The sequence below is a fragment of the Pelobates fuscus genome, chromosome 2, assembly GCF_036172605.1.
Source record: "Pelobates fuscus isolate aPelFus1 chromosome 2, aPelFus1.pri, whole genome shotgun sequence".
Taxonomy (NCBI): domain Eukaryota; kingdom Metazoa; phylum Chordata; class Amphibia; order Anura; family Pelobatidae; genus Pelobates; species Pelobates fuscus.
The window spans coordinates 24,083,082-24,100,212 of record NC_086318.1 but is presented as its reverse complement, the minus strand read 5'-3'; the positions used below and the strand labels follow the sequence as shown (position 1 = coordinate 24,100,212).

Sequence of the window (17,131 nt, the reverse complement as noted above, 5' to 3'; positions counted from 1 at the left end):
GGTAAACCTTCTTTCTCCAGATAGTAAAGAACAACCTAGGATGAGAGTTTGAGTCTCCCTAGATGCCTAGATGAGACAGCTGGGAGTTAAAGGAAGGCTGTAAAACTGCACAAAACCTCTTTATTGGTCCCTTCTAAAACCGTCTTATTCTTTACACAGGAAAGGATCTCTCGTGTCGTACAGACACTGACTTGGCTTGCATTTTTGGGAAACGAGAGAAAAGCAAGAAAACAACTCAGCAGGTAACTTTTAATATAATTTATTCTAGCGTCGACAAACAAAATGCCTTCATACAACTACAACAGGATGCTCTGTCCGGCCAGGCAAATACTCAACTGAAAGGGTTAAATTGGCAATGTTATTATTGCCATTTATATAGCACCAACAGATTCCGTAGCGCTTTACAATATTATGAGAGGGGGGGATTTAACTATAACTAGGACAATTACAAGAAAACTTACAGGAAACAACGGTTGAAGAGGGCCCTGCTCAAACGAGCTTACAGTCTATAGCTATTGTACATACACAGCAAAACTAGGGAGGCACCGAAACTGACAAGTCAGGATGCCCTTGGCCCAAAACCGAAACCGATAATGACTTTTTCCCCCAAATGATTTTAAAATAGTTTTTTTTCTATAATTTTATTAATCTGAGACTTTTTAATTGTCAGCAACTTACAGCAAAATTCATATTTTAGACGATAATAACTAAACCAGGAGAAAAAGAAGAAAAAAACCAATATTCAGTTTGGCTAATTTGTCCTAAAATAAGAAAATCTGTTTAATTTCACTTTCACTTCCTCACAATTGACAGCTAAGTAATAATCCTGAATTTATTACTAGGTCATAGAGGTAGCTGTAAAACTGCAACTCCCATGGTGCTCGGTGAGCCTAAAGGGTGAGAAAGCATGATGGGAGTTGTAGTTCTCTAGCACCTTTCCATTATCATTATGCCCACACATGTATTTTCTAGTCCTGCTTTCTATGTGTGACAGGCAAAATGATGCAGGATAAACAATGAGACTGCAGGAGAGGGAGTGAGCTAAACAGTGGGTGAATGGTACATTTATCCATAGTGAAATTAACAAATACAGGGTTATTCGTAAAACTTACATTTATCAGGGAATTATACATTTACAAAAATATATTTCCAGAGGTAACTGTTGTAAAACTGCAACTCCCCTGCTCTGTGAGCCTAAAGGTTGAGAATGCATGATGGGAGTTGTAGTTCTCCAGCACCTGTTGCTGTAGGTTCTACATGTGCTGTCCAGGTTCGGCCCTCTCACCCACACTGCTGCTCTCCTCCCCCAGGCCAGCAGGGGGCAGGCTGCCGTCGACCCCATAGACAGGTGTTTCCCTGCCCTCCCCCCCAGTGCAGGTTGCGATTGCCAGATATGTCCGGTGGGGTGGTCACCCAGTGCTGGGACAGGTCCCCCGAGGAGCTGAATGACCTTGCCAGGCAGCCGAGCTAGTGGTCCTCCCCTTGGCCCGCACCGCAAGTGGCTCCCCGGTACCCCAGCCCATCAAACCTTCAGGCCTGCAAGGCTGCATGCTCTCCAGGACAGCTTCACAGCTCCCACATCACATGACCGCCCAGCGCCTGCCTTCCGCGACACCTGCCAGAAAGCGCACTGCGACACAGGGGTTACAAATACTAGAGAACGCGGCTCATGGCTTGTCCTGTACCAGTTCTACTTCCGTGTGCTACTTTCTCTGGTGTTTATAAATCCTGTGCGTTGCACGTTTTGACTGACGGTCAGATAAGTAGTTTATATAATATGTACCTGGCAGCTCACTGTGCTGGGTTTATTATTGTGGGATCACATGTGGGACCCGATGTCGGGTCCTCTGCTTCTAGTCCGAAGCCAGGCTAAAAGAAAGGGGTGTCATTTTCGGCACGTTTGGACCATTTTCAGCTGAAATGTGATAGGCCTATTTTCGGACGAAAATTTCGGTGCATCCCTAAGCAAAACAAACTGGTCCTTCTCAAAGTGCCGTTGGCCATCCTATCTACCAAGACACACAATACGGCAAAAGTGAAACTGAAATCAGCTTGAATACAAGGTGACTTTCTGTGACCTTTCTTTGACCAGGTGTAATGATGGCCAGCTCTTTGTAAAGCTACCTGTTTTTATCACTGTTGAGCCTGCAAGCCTTTTCAGTCTAGTAACACTTTGGGAGCAACCAGAAAGGAAGAAACGATCCGCGGGGATTTACCTGTGGAGTCTTGTTAATTGAATAAAACTCCACTAGTAAATTCTGGGCGAATCGATGCGTTGGGTATGAATTAAAATGAATTTCATTCAGATGAACTGGCTCGAACAGATTTTTGCATAAGCTACACCCTCACCAATTTGTGGGATAGATCAAATAAACTTATCTTATGTATAAAATACAGCTTCCTGTAAGGATATCCCAGACAGTATCCTTATAACAGAAATATAGAGGATACAGCTGTAGATCTAAATATATATATATATATATAAGTGTAATACAGTTACACTATATGTCCCGATGGAGTTACACTCACAAGATGAAGACTGGTATTTATCGCTTTAAGGTGCCTCCCTCTAGAGTATTGGGGGGCTGTTCCAGGACCCCTTCCTCCATGATGGGAGCTTTCACACCAGTATAGTAGACTGGACTCCAAAATTGATCCTAATAAAAAATCTGCTTTATTTTATACATTAAGTGTAAAAGAATTTATGAAATGAAAATAAAAATTGAAAGCTGGTTTAAGGTCCTCAGGCACCATATGGTCCTTAAGGAAGTCCTATGTATAGGACCTTTTAGCCATTTTTATTTTCATTTCACCCATGACCGGTTACTGTCGGCAGGAAGGCACGCAAGTAAGCCCTATCAAGGTCTTTTTAGACCCCGGGGGTGTCTCTTTAGGGGCAAGCTGAGAATCACTGTGGCTGAGCGATTACAATTATTTAAAGGGCTATATGCATAACTTTACTTGTCTGTTAGTCTGGGGCCACTAAATATGGCAGGCACGTCATGGAACGTCTTAACGCCGTGAAGAGGATAAAAACCACTTATTGTGTTGTTCAGTTATGTTCTATTGTCATATCATGTTCTCAGTATTAGTCTGTTGTCAAGCATCTGATTATGAATGCTGTCACCTTTCTCTCTGGTGACTCCAGACTGTCCTCATCATCTGCTGTATAGCGTTTGAAATCCGCAATGAGACTGTCCTTCGGGGTCATTCTGAGACTGTGGCCAGGATTGTTTTCTCGTTGTTGGCTGTGTTATCTCGCTAGGTGTTAGAGAACAGTTGAGCAATATCAAAGACATCCTGGGTGGATCTTCAAAGGTTGGAACGTAAAACACAAATCTGCGACTTTGTTTCCTTTAATAGATTGTGTTTTCTCCAGATGCTTTACTGTCATGTTATTACTGAGGAAGGAGCATTTTTTTCCTAGAACAGGTTTGTTTTTTGGTTTTATAGCACATGCCTGTCCTCTGTGTCACTCGGAATTACACAACTTCCTGTTTTCTTCCTGGTGATTTGCTTCTCTCCGGAGTCTCTTCCTGGCATCCCCACATCTTACAATGATGTGTGTTCATATTACATGATCATTATGGTTTTCAGGATGATCGGCTGTTTAAAATTTACATATTTAAAAAAAAAAAAAAAAAATTCTATTGCAGAACCAATTTTCTCACCTCTCCATTTAACTGTAGCAGAAATCTTGAATTACTCCGTAACAGGAAAATTGTCTGCAATTCAGAGTGATTTTAAAGGGAAAGCACCAAAACAACTTTAGCCTAATGAAGCAGTTTTTCCATCTCCTGCTCTGTAAATTTAACTTTAATCATACACGGGAGTCTTCTTCAGACTTTAGAGGACTATTAATAGTGCAGGAGACAAGATGAAACTAGATGAAAACTCAATTTGAAATAAAGGAAGTGTAAACAGTAGATGGCTTTTTAGGAAGTGTTTGGAAAGGCTGTGTAAGTCACATGCAGGAAGGTGTGACTAGTTCTGTATAGACAGTGATTTAATTCCTAAATGGCAGAGAATTGAGCAGTGAGACTGCAAGGGCATGATCTGTACACCAAAACTGCTTTATCAAACTACAGTTGTTTTGGTGACTGTAGCGTCCCTTTTAAGGAGAATTTCATATTTAATGACAAAATGGCAAAAAATGTTAGGCTACAAAAACAGAACTGTAAACACAGCCAACATTTTGAATTCCTGATATTTTACGCTTAAAGGGCCCTAATAGTCCTGGAAGGATGCCCGCTTGGCATTGGAAGACATCAGCATGCCGCTGATTCCCAGAAAGAGATTTACTCACTATAGAGGAGGACGTGCCCCTACTAGTGGCTGTCAGGGATACAGCAACTAGAGGTGGATTTAACCCTGGAATATAAACATTGCCGTTATTAAAAATAACAGGACCACGGTGCATTGCTGGAACAAAGAAGGACGTTAACACTTGTTTGTAACCTTTTTCTATCAAGAAATATCCAAATGAATCCATGGTAATGGCCTAAATATTCCTTGTTTATCGTGTTTTGTAGAGGCTGTACTGCAACAGTTGTCAAATTGTTAAAAAGTGTATATAACTCTCCCACTCTAGTTCTGAATTCCTAGACTGGCATGCATTCCCCAGATGCTATAGAATGTACCTTTACCAACATCAGTAACTGTAAAAGTAAGGTAGATTTGTGGAGGAACCGTCATTCCAAGCTCCATAGTTCTTTGTGCTTGGACTTCTAAGTTGCTTTTACTTTGCTGACAGCTAGAGGGCGCTGAATGGTGATATCCTGTTAAAGGTTCTGTGAAGAAGCTCCGCTTTTATTCAGGTACTGTCTGTCTGTATATTGTGTTAACATGCAGAATCTCAAAGAAATCAAATAAGTTGCAGAACGTTCTGGTGTAGTTTTCCTTTAATTCTGATTTTCAGCCTGCTTTCCAGACACATTATTTTCATGAACTATGCAGCAATCCTCTTATTAAACTCTGCCTTCCAGGAAAGGTTAAAGGATCTTAACATGTATAGCTTGGAGGAAAGACGAGACGTGGGGATATGATAGAAACATTTAAATACATAAAGGGAATCAACACAGTAAAGGAGGAGACTATATTTAAAAGAAGAAAAACTACCACAACAAGAGGACATAGTCTTAAATTAGAGGGGCAAAGGTTTAAAAATAATATCAGGAAGTATTACTTTACTGAGAGGGTAGTGGATGCATGGAATAGCCTCCCAGCTGAAGTGGTAGAGGTTAACACAGTAAAGGAGTTTAAGCATGCGTGGGATAGGCATAAGGCTATCCTAACTATAAGATAAGGCCAGGGACTAATGAAAGTATTTAGAAAAATAGGGTTAAACGTTAGCTGGAGCATTTAGTCTGCCTTCTCCTAGTACTGGTCTGCATAAGATTGCTGAAAGAATACATCATGTGAGAGCTTGACTCAGGCCGGACCTCCCTGTCACTCACACAGCGTTACTTGTTGGTAGCTCAAAGTGAAAGACTGGATTGTTTGTCTCCTGCTGCATTGTGTACAGTTTATCTTATTCACACGTTTGGAAGAGTTTGTGCTTTTTTTGTGGTTATTTTATGCTCTATTTTAAATAGTGACTTTTCGTAAAGATTGCATCAAATGAATAATTGCCACATGGAGAAAGCAACCATTTCATTTATCGACCATGTTAAATTCGGCTACAATCGACACTTCAACAGATCACTTAATTCTGTTTATGTTGAATGGCCCAAACTTACAAAAAAAAATTAGTTTTTAACTGTGTTAACTTTTGCTCCGATCTAATTTTTGAAGGGTCCAAAAAATTCTAGCACCTAGTCACATGACACAGAGAGGCGAGTGATATTCTGAAAGAATGTACCGGTAGTTCCCACAGCCAAGCCATTCACCATGTATCCAGCCTTTGGTTGGATTTCCTTCTTCCGGCCCCAGGATCAAATGACCAAATCATATATTTTATATCAAAGCAGAAGAGTATTTCAAGTGAGAAGTGTATTTAATATTTTGTAAACCTAATACGAGATGATTTTGTAACAAAGCGATTATTAGAACACTATTTGCCAACTATATGTACTTATCATTTCCTGTAACTGCTAGACTTTTAAAAATGTGCCAGGTCTGCTGTGATGGTCAAAAAAAAAGCAAACCTTTTTAACCCCTTAAGGACCAAACTTCTGAAATAAAAGGCAATCATGACATGTCACACATGTCATGTGTCCTTAAGGGGTTAAATACATCGGTTAAGTATCTGTAGAGCTTTGGAATAAATTCTGAACATGTTGCGAATTCTATTGGTTCTGAGAGGTGATAATATCGCTTACCCCAGTAACCACTAGTGACATTTCTTGGTGTTTTTATATGTTCGGGAGACTCGCCTCTCAACATGTGAAATGGACAACGAGGGACACTTATTATTTGGCGTATGAGTGTGGTGTGTAGCCAGGAGCAGGGCTGTTCTGAGAAATTGAAGGAGACTTCATAACAATTTATCCAACTAAAACGTAATTTAGAACACGAACAATGTATCTTATTTACACAGACTGATTTCCGAACACATTTATTGTAGACACATTACTGGGAGGATTATTGCTTTAGAGCAGATAGGCCAACATTATGGAGCTCCCAAACTATGGCCTGTCCCTCCTAAATAGGGACACTTTGGAGCTATGGGGAGAGGTATGTTTGTTTTGCTGGCGTGCCCTGAACACCTTTTGTGAAAATTCACGTGGTGCATAGACCGGGTACAGGGAATAAAGGTGTATTCTGTCATTAAATGCCAGGATGTGTAAGCAAAGCCTTAAATTTGGTGCAAATACAATTATGGCTGTTTTGTTTTTGTTGGGTAAAAAAGGTGGCCAGCCTTGTCCTATTGTGTAACCTCTCTATGTGAGAGATTTCTTATATTTGTGGCAGACTGTGATCTTGCGTGTATGTGTCATAAGTGTGATAAGCTACACCCGGGTGGCCCCCAGGTCTTGTAGAAACACAACTCCCAGAAAGCTTTGCTAGCTATGGACTGCAGTATTTTCCAAAATCTCTAGGTTACCCTGTATTAGAGCACTCATCCACTGGACGCACGGTGTGACATGTACATATACCAATCCATATTGGTTGAGGTTGCTTTACTGGAATGCATCCCCCCACAATGACCATCCGTGTTTTTAACTAAATACTTTAAATGTTTTGTTCCGTTGGGTGTTTAGTTGCTAGCCCACATCCTCCCACATCCCTCAGTGTTTAGGCTGCTGCACGGTGTGAGATCTCCGGATGCGTCTGGTGAAAGGTGAGCACGTGTATTACGTTGGTGGGTTAGAGTTCATGGCCTTGTTAATGCAGCGGTCCGACCTGTCCTGCAGGTGTGATAGCAGGAAAAGGTCATGGAATGTAGAATTCTGGTGGCGCTAACTACATAAGCATCAGCCCCCAGAATTGTGAAAGGCTGCAGTTCAGTGTTTGCTTGATGCATGTAGAGTGGGTCAGGAGTTGGGGAACTAGTTTAAGGTTGGCTAATACTTCCTCAGGTTGGCCATTTGTCTCGCTCAGTTTCTTGCAATCCCAACCTTTCGTTTATTGTGTGTAATCGGAGTGGACTCCTGTCAGTCAGCTATGTCTATCTTGCCACTCCTTATTAATGGCGTTTCAGACCTGATGTACTTTGAAGAAGCTGTGGCAGTTTGCAGAGGGATGTACAGGACCAAATATGCCTTGATTACACCCAGTTTAAAAACACATTCAAAGCAAAGAGTATCATGTAGTTTGCATTGAGTTCACAGGTGATAGACCTCCCTGTGTTGGTATTTAGTCTGTGTGTAAATACTCACATGTAACGGATACACCCCATTCGGCAGCGTGTGAAATCCTGGTTCCAGTCTGTACACAAGGAGAGTCTGTCTATGGCTCTCCAACTGTTCTTAGACTACGTTCCCCAGAAACCTTGCAGGGTGATTTACTAAATCCCTAATTTTGGCAAAACAGAGGATAAACCAGCTATTTTAACCTCAATAGTGCTTAAATTCAGAGCTGAATGAATAACCCTGCCATAGAGCAATGACTGGCGAATAACCAAGATTGTGCACTCCTATTTTATTTATATATGTATAAGTAATCCTGCACACTCCTGCAATAATATTTTCTGCCCGGTGCTTGTCAGCATTAACTGGGAAATAGCAATAGATTAGCACTCCAAGGTCTTGGTTAAAAAGTAAAATATAACTTTTATTAGCTCAAAACAAAAAAAAAAAAAAATAACGTTTCAGTGCGGATCCTGATGAGATTTATTTTTTGAGCTAATAAAAGTTATATTTTACTTTTTAATGAAGACCTTGGATTGCTATTGCTTATATATATATATATATATATATATATATATATATATATATATATATATATATAATTATAATATACACTTACCCACCCTTTTCTCTCTTTATTTTTTCATTTTTATTTTTTTCAGGTTTTTTAATTCTTTAGTAATTTCAGAAGTTTTATAATTTGGCCTGTAAGGGAACATAATCCTGTTTTTGTTTTTTTCTTATGTTTTTAATCTTTGTTCTTTTAAGGGTGGTAGTAATTTTAGTATCATGTTTCCAGACATTTAAAATGTTTACAGACCATTCCCGCGCCCCCCCCCCCAAAAAAAATCTTCAACCATCTCATCAGAAACCATTTATTTTCTTGTGCATTTTAATAATGTTTATGTTTTGTTTTTGTTCTATGGATGTTTCTGTAGCTTCTAATGTAATTTGGAGGGATTATGATAAATATCCTCCATGCTAAGTGCACTTGTCCTGTCTTAATATATTTCCGTAAGACTTTAAAATGCTCTTATTTAAAATGTTGATTCATGATGGGTCTTTGTTCCTTGTGAACTCCCCTTCATTTGCAAACAATAGGCTGATCACAAACACCGGTCCTTAATTTGGAAACAGCTACAGATTTTTAAGAATACAATTTCTGCTCAATACTTCAGATCAATTCAATTGTCTGCCTATGTCTGCAGAGATTGGGATACGTGAACAGGTTAGAAACTGTTATTTGGTAATGTCTTGTTTACTAGTTGGCTATTATTTATGCAAGTGTTTTGTCATGCAAGGGTTGGGGAGGCAAGGGGAGGCCAACTTCACAATGGGGTTTATTCACTAAAACTGAGATTCAAGGAAAATCAATATAGAATTTTCTTATTTCATGTCAAAGTAGAGTTTAAAAATGTTTCCAATTTGGTAGTTTAAATCTTGAATTTGTCGTTCCCTTGTCAGTTCTACACAATTTCTAGTTTAGAAAATAATCCCAAATGAAAGGAGCCATATCTCACAATAAAGTCTACATACGAGGTCACACAGTGCCAAGTTTGGGTTGTGTCCCCAAGGAGGGGAAAAGACAGGAATGACGTCCTTCAGGTGTATGAGAACAAAAACAAAGCCTCATAAATGGAAAATGGGTAACGTACATAGTTTACAGAAATGGAACATTGTAAAATGCACTCACTCTTGGATCCAATGCAATAGAGGTTATCCATTTATAGAGTTAATCCAGCTGATTAAAACTTTATCTTGGGCCATTGGCTCATAACATTTGGGAGAAGACCCAAAATGTGGTTCTCTAAATGGTTGGTAAGGAGCATTATATTTTTCATTAGGTGAGACACTTTGAACAATGGGTCTAATGAAGAAAGTTAAAAAAAATAAAAAAAATTTAGATCCATTATTTTGCAATTGAAGAATTTGTCTCCAAGTGAGGCCACTTGTGTAGGTGATATCAGGCCTCCTCTTAATCTATTAATCTATTTGCTGTCCCTAGAGCTTTTTAGCTTTTTTATAAGACTATCAACCAGCAAAATGTCATATTGTTTTATTTAATACACATGTTTTATAGCCATACTAAGAGTCCCTGTAAGTTTTAATTCAGTTGTCTGGTTTCTGCTGTATGAAGTCATGGCATCAGGGGAACACTGGCTATTGGGATTGGGGGCAATAGGGTGTTATTGTGCAGCAAACGTAATTATATAAGTGTCTTTTTAATAATATAAACCCACCCAGTATAACGAACTATAACCTAACCTACACAGTGCAACTGACGTGTGTGGGAGCCAGGAGTGTCCCTTTAACCCCTTAAGGACACATGACGTGTGTGACACGTCATGATTCCCTTTTATTCCAGAAGTTTGGTCCTTAAGGGGTTAATAATATAAACCCACCCAGTATAACTAACTGTAACCTAACCTACACAGTGCATCTAACGTGTGTGGGAGCCTGGAGTGTCCCTTTAATAATATAAACCCACCCAGTATAACTGTAACCTAACTTACACAGTGCATCTAATGTGTGTGGGATCCTGGAGTGTCCCTTTAATAATATAAATCCACCCAGTATAACTAACTGTAACCTAACCTACACAGTGCACCCAACGTGTGTGGGAGCCTGGAGTGTCCCTTTAATAATATAAACCCACCCAGTATAACTGTAAACTAACCTACATAGTGCACCTAATGTGTGTGGGAGCCTGGAGTGTCCCTTTAATAATATAAACTCACCCAGTATAACTAAATGTTACCTAACCTACACAGTGCACCTAACGTGTGAGGGAGACTGTACTGTCCCTTTAACCCCTTAAGGACCAAACGTCTGGAATAAAAGGAAATCATGACATGTCACACATGTCATGTGTCCTTAAGGGGTTAATAATATAAACCCACCCAGTATAACTAACCGTAACCTAACCTACACAGTGCACCTAACGTGTGTGGGAGCCTGGAGTGTCCATATAATGATATAAAGTTTGTTAAAAGGACACTCTTGGCTGCCATGGGCTATATCTGCGAGATTAGGGGGGCTGAATGAGCAGGTGCCCTGGGTGTCTCGTAGAGAGGGGCGCCCCGCCGCACCACCATCTAAGCAGCAGCTGCTGCGGAGACTTGCTCCGAGCGCCCAGCCATGCCTTCCTGGAAACCGCCACTCACAGCCCAACCACTAGACCTGTAGAAATGTTTGCCTTCCCCATTGTGATAAACTAAAGGGGCCATAGTCACAGGGTAAAAGGATGGCAAGTGGCTTTCACCACACCCATCACCACATGCACATTATTACTATTTAGAAACATAGAACCAAGGAGGCAGTTTTGAGATATGTATGTATGTGTGTGTGTGGGAGTGAAACTTGTGACAGTGATTGTGTGTCTGTGAATGTCCATGTTTGTATGTGAGTGTATGTATGATTATAGATCTATGCATATATGCATCTCACTGTGTATGTATGTAGAGAACAAAAAAATGTAAGAGGGTTACGAAACAGACAATGGGTAAAGGGGGCTTAAGAGATACAATCATTATTATTATTAATATTGAGATTTATATAGCGCCAAGAGATTCCATAGCGCTTTACAATATTATTAGAGGGGGATTTGACTATAAATAGGACAAGTACAAGAAAACTTACAGAAACGATAGGTTGAAGAGGATCCTGCTCAAACGAGTTTACAGAGGTGGGGTATAAAATACATTAGGACAGGGTTGAAGTAACATGGGTTAAGAGACACAAAAAGTGACAAGATTTAAGAGAGACACAAGGTCAAAAAGGGGATTAGGAGAAACACACAAGGGAGAGGAGAAAGGAATGAGTGGGTGTGAGTTTGGTGTACCAAAATATTTTCGTCCCAGGTACGAGCAAAAACACAGGGTACTAGAAGATACTGAGAACTTACAACAGGTCAAATAGCTTGCCCGTCGATGGGTCCCCGCTTGGTTCTCGCTGGTTTTAGCTTATATTGTGACATTCCTGAGAGAATCTACACTATTTGCATAACAGATTATAACGGACATGTTGGGTGGGATCAGTCCGTTATTTATAACTGACATGTTGGGTGGGATTAAATAACGGACTGATCCCACCCAACATGTCCGTTATAAATAATGGACTTGATAAGAGACTCCTGTGTTCAATGCAGTGGTATTTTTGTCTCCATCCCTAGGTCAGTATACAGTTTCTGAAGGTGACCTTGTTGCACTTTATTTATGAAGTGTAAAGTGTAGATACTTTGCACTTTATCTTTATTGCACTTTTGATTGTATACTTATAACATGATATATTGTATCTAATTGAATAAATATTTTAGCATGAAAGGGTTTCCTGTGGGTTTCTTCAATCCTTTAGAAGTAAACCTTATAATAACAAAGTTACATCATGTCCATTGATAAATGCTTTTCCTCGATATTGATAATTAATTCCTTCTATATCACAAACACATTGTGTAACCATTATAAGAATGACACAAAGCTCCGATTATACACCTGTAAAATAGTATAATGTAATAAAGCCAATGTTTTGGGAATATTTGACTAATCTTCTTCTTCAAAACCCTGGATTAGTGGCAGTAAACCTCTATACTAGCTGTCGGGGACTGTTACCCACAATGCTCAGCCAAATGGCTGGCTAAGCATCATGGGAAATATTCCATTCAGCAGCTGCAAAAGCGGAGGCTGTGCACAGCTGCCCTGTGTCATGGCTGTCCCTTGGAGAGTGCTAACAATATTTCCTTGCTCGTCTAACTATGCAGAAGCTGAAAAAATGCACATGGCTTTTATCTACACACATTTTCTGGAAGTCTCCTCCTTCATAATAGTTTTCTTTTCCTTTTTTTAATTTTTTTATTTTTTTATTCTGTATTTCCTTCCTCTATCCAGCTGTGCTTCCTGATGGGTCCTTATCACAAGGGAAAGATTGGCGGCTGTTCCAGCATATTGACCTGGGGTGTTAATAGCTGTCTGATCTGGGGCTGTCACCTTTTAATTGCTGTCAGGAAATAACCCAAATCATTTAATGCCTCTTACCATCCCCTCCGCTTGTTTTCCATCCAGTCAAGCCTGTGGCACCACGTTTTAGTCTGCCATCACATCCCAAAAGAATTCGTCTAAATTCTTGAACCCTACTCACTCAGCCCAAATAATATCTTATTAACCTAAAATAATAATTGGGTCCTTTTTTTTTCACTCTAGCCCCCTATTTGGATCCTATATCAGAAGACAGGAATTCAATAATACCGTTTTACTGGTGTATAGTCCGAGGGGGGGGCTTCCCCCTGTATATTATCAGACTTATTGGTAAAGTTAGAATTCAAGGTCAATTCAACGTGAATTTCAAATTTAAGGTCAAGTAGCTGAACTGGAAAAAGATTTAGTCAGCTCTGCTTTCTGTTTGACTACTCTAGCCCAATTTTAGATTCTCTTTGAACGCACTTTAAATTCTCACGTTAGTAAATAGCCCTGTATATTCTTCATAGAAAGCTCCCGGTTATGACATCTGTAAATTGGAGAGCTCTGGTCCAAATGGCTATTTCCACAGACCATTGCATGGCATTGTTTTGTTGATACATACTTCAGATGGAGAGTTGGCTCCATAACCCATTCTACGGTTATAATTTACACAACACACTCTGTATATAACCTTCAGTAGACTCGTGCTAGTGTCAGAAGGGTCCTTCACAGCCCTGGAGAAAGCAAGGCTGATACAAGAAAGTGTTTGTTATGGATGGTTTCCTAAGGGTTTATGAATACAATGTAACCATTTCCACCACTGAAATGGCACGGCTATAAAATAACTCCTGTTTGTTATTGTGGATGTATTTTGTTATGTGTGTTACTCTGTGTAATAAAGCTGTCATGCATTTGTGGTAGGTCATAGAAATTAATCTATACTTTGCATTACGCAACTTGCAAATGTCTACAATATTGTGTTTTTACAAAAATAAATTCTATCTCTGTGCCATTGGTGTAGCTTTTTTTTCTGGGGATGGCTTCTAATGAATGGATTCATTGGCGATTTCTCTTCCAAAATGTAGAAATAAAAGCTCAGTTTCTCGCTGGCCTTGTCAACCACGCATTTTATCCGTGACAGGTTTATTTTACCAAATCGAATCGTGGCATTTCTTATTGGGTATTTAATTAAAGGTTTGAAGGCACGGGGCAGGTCTGGTAATATTCCTTGTGACCGATGTAGATATGAATTATTACACGTAAAGGGTTATTGATGGAGACTGTGCTTTTAATTAACCCTTTCCCTGCTGGAGCATTCTGTGAAGCAGGCCCACCTCGGTGCAGTGGGGTTAAAGCCCTCCCTTTCTCAGAGCTGTTCATTAGACTGTGAGCAAAGCCCGGAGGGGACCTTTGGTGATTTATCTCCTCTTGTTGGGCTCTTGTCGCTTCTTGGTGCTAAAAGAGCCGACTTGGCTGTAATGTGTCTCCATTGGAAAGCAGGCATTAGCTGGAGTGAACCACACTGCAGACCTGTGAAAAATGGCCTCTGATTGGCTAATTAATCAGTCAAAAGAGGAATGACATGGCTCTCGGCTTGAGGGACCCCACTGCGGAGGTAAACTGGGCCGGTGATAAATGGTTTCCTGAGGAATTCATATATCAAGGAAACTTAGTCATTTTTAACTAGTCTGGTGCAGGCTTTTTTACCATCGAGTTTTTATGTTTTTTTGCTGCCTTAGGTTTCCAGGGAACTCTGTACCAAGTGCTTATCTATCTACACATATATTACATAAAATCACACACCGTCTGTCTACACAATATGTGATTGCACCCTCGCCCTCTGTCCAGTCTGTCCGTCTGTCTGATCTATACACACACACACACACACACACACATCTAACGGTAACAAAACAAATAACACATGGTTTCAAAAATGAGTCTCCCAATAACCTGGAGCATTTGATGGTTTCCCTGTGACACCAGACAATCACTGTGCATCAGAATAAACTGATTATCTCTGTTTTGCATAAAACTCAGTGAATTCATCTTTTCCTAAATGCTGTTTGAATTCAGAAAACCTGACAAGACACCAGATCGATGATGAATTGTTTATGATGCGCTTCTCAGGGGCTCTGGCTATCTATCAGTATTTTGTTTCTGTGAAACCGCATGATACATTCAATCACACTGCTAATTACTGTAACGACTTATATTTGTTGCTATGGCATTCGTACGCATTGCATAGCTCAGTATGTTTAATTGTTGTGGAGCTCTGTGATACTCATATACCACACATTACTGGGAGTTTTATTAATGCGGAGCTCTGATCTACTTACAGCACAACAGACATTAGTGTGACTTTGTGAGGTCTACGTTGCATTCACAATACAGTAACCATTTCTGTAGCGGTTTGTGATCGATACAGAAGGGGGAGATACTTCAGTAATTAAAAATAGTTTATATTGCTGCCATGTGATTGTAAATGTGTCCCCTCCTTTCTTGTTTGGATGCTGTTGGAGGCCGTACGCCAGTCCTCTGAGTTCTAGGTACATGCTGGATAGACGTTCGGAACCCAGGAGGGATCCATATAAGTTCAGAGGGTTATCCACTGAACTCCTAACTTTCACGAATTAAATATTTGTTCTCTTTGCTTTGTGACCTACTGCAATATTTTCTCGTTCTGCATCAGACGTCGCAGTAAAAGGATAGTTGTTAGTAGTTTTGCTGATGCATATAGCGGCATCCTATCCCTGTATAGTGTGTATTACAGTACACCTCACTGGAGTGTGAACGTAATGCCCAACAGCAATACAGGGCAGAGACTTACAGCTGAATAAGCAATTGGGTTGTTGGTACAAGTGTGTTTTAATGCAGAAACCAGTTCATCCACTTTTTTTTTTTTTTTAAATTCTTTATTTTTTCAGTGCATTTGATAACAGTAATGCAATTTGACCAAGCAAAGGTAAACAGAAATCAATGTATAGCATTATGTCACAGGTGCTTGTTTTTTGCGAGCATCGCACTTTTTTTTTTTTTTTTTATAAAACAATCCTAACAGACAGTTACATGTCAGTGGTGCATGTTTGTGGGTATACATGTGAGGGTTGTAGTTCATCCACATTTTGAACCCTGTGTTACCTCGACATTTCCTGAACTATTACAGTGCAGCCCTCGGATCCTTTCTATACAGTCTAGTTTGGGATTTTAGAAGATGCTATGCTTTTCTAGTGGTCTTAGAAAAAGCTATCATGGTTCTCCCCATTACTGTATTTATTTTGGAATATGTGTGTGTATATATGTTTGCCAAACCATACTTTTACTATTAATCACCTTGCACTGGGCTAAAATTCACTGTTAGAGTCATGACATTTTGGGCCAAAATAGATGTATTGGATATTCTCCAATTAAACCTGTTGGCCTGAATTTTACAGTGTAATTTTCAGTTTGCCACAATTCACCTTTTGCATGCGCTGCTATCAAACTCCGTGAAACATCGGAAGTGCCTCTAGTGACTGTCTGGTAGACTACAAGCAGTCTTAACGTTGCAGTTTTTCTGTTTTAGTGTCATGTAATGTAGATATAAATAAAAAAGAATTTTACAGCGTGTGTGTGTGTATATATATATATATATATATATATATATATATATACACACACACACACACGCTGTAAAATATATATATATCGCAATAGTCTTAAAATTAATAAAAATGGTGCAAGATATTTTAGTTAATAACTTTTAACACCCAAACCAAGTGTTAACTTATAGACACATGCAGCAACCTATATTGAACCCTGGTATAAAAATTCCCAACAAGTAAATCTAATATATATATATATATATATATATATATATATATATATATATATATATATATATATATATATATATATATATATATATATATATATATATATATATATATAAATTTAAACCCAACAGTGTGAGTGGAGATTAAAAGTCAATACGTCAAGTGACCAAATGTTTCTAACTGAAAAGGAAACAATCTTGCTACCCATGAGTGTCACATAACGCTGTTATATAGTGGGTAGTATAAAATATACTTGTAAACACTTAGTTTAGGGGGTTTTACCTGCACTGTATAAATTATTAACTAAAATATCTTGCGCTGTTTTTATTCATTTTAAGATGATTATTTTATGTATACTGATATATACGGAATAACGGGCTGCAACTTGTAATTCATTTGAACGTTTCTTTTCAGCAGGGTTCTATATATAATTTCTGCATTTAAATTCTCTCTGTTTTTATGTATTTTAGATCCTTAAGATCATATCATTCTCTGTGCAAGTATATTTTATACTACTCACTACATAATAGTGTGTTTTGTGCAGGGCTTGACAAATTTGTTTGGAATATAGGAGCCA

The 17,131-nt window shown here is 39.2% G+C and overlaps 1 protein-coding gene across 1 annotated transcript in view; it reads left to right on the top strand.

Annotated features, from left to right (window-relative positions):
• The window catches only part of PINX1 (PIN2 (TERF1) interacting telomerase inhibitor 1), a 95,571-nt gene that overhangs the window by 27,806 nt on the left and 50,634 nt on the right, over nt 1-17,131 (top strand). The window contains exon 6 of the mRNA XM_063440810.1: nt 160-242. Within this exon, the coding sequence (XP_063296880.1) occupies nt 160-242 (83 nt within the window). The remainder of the gene's footprint in view (nt 1-159; nt 243-17,131) is intronic.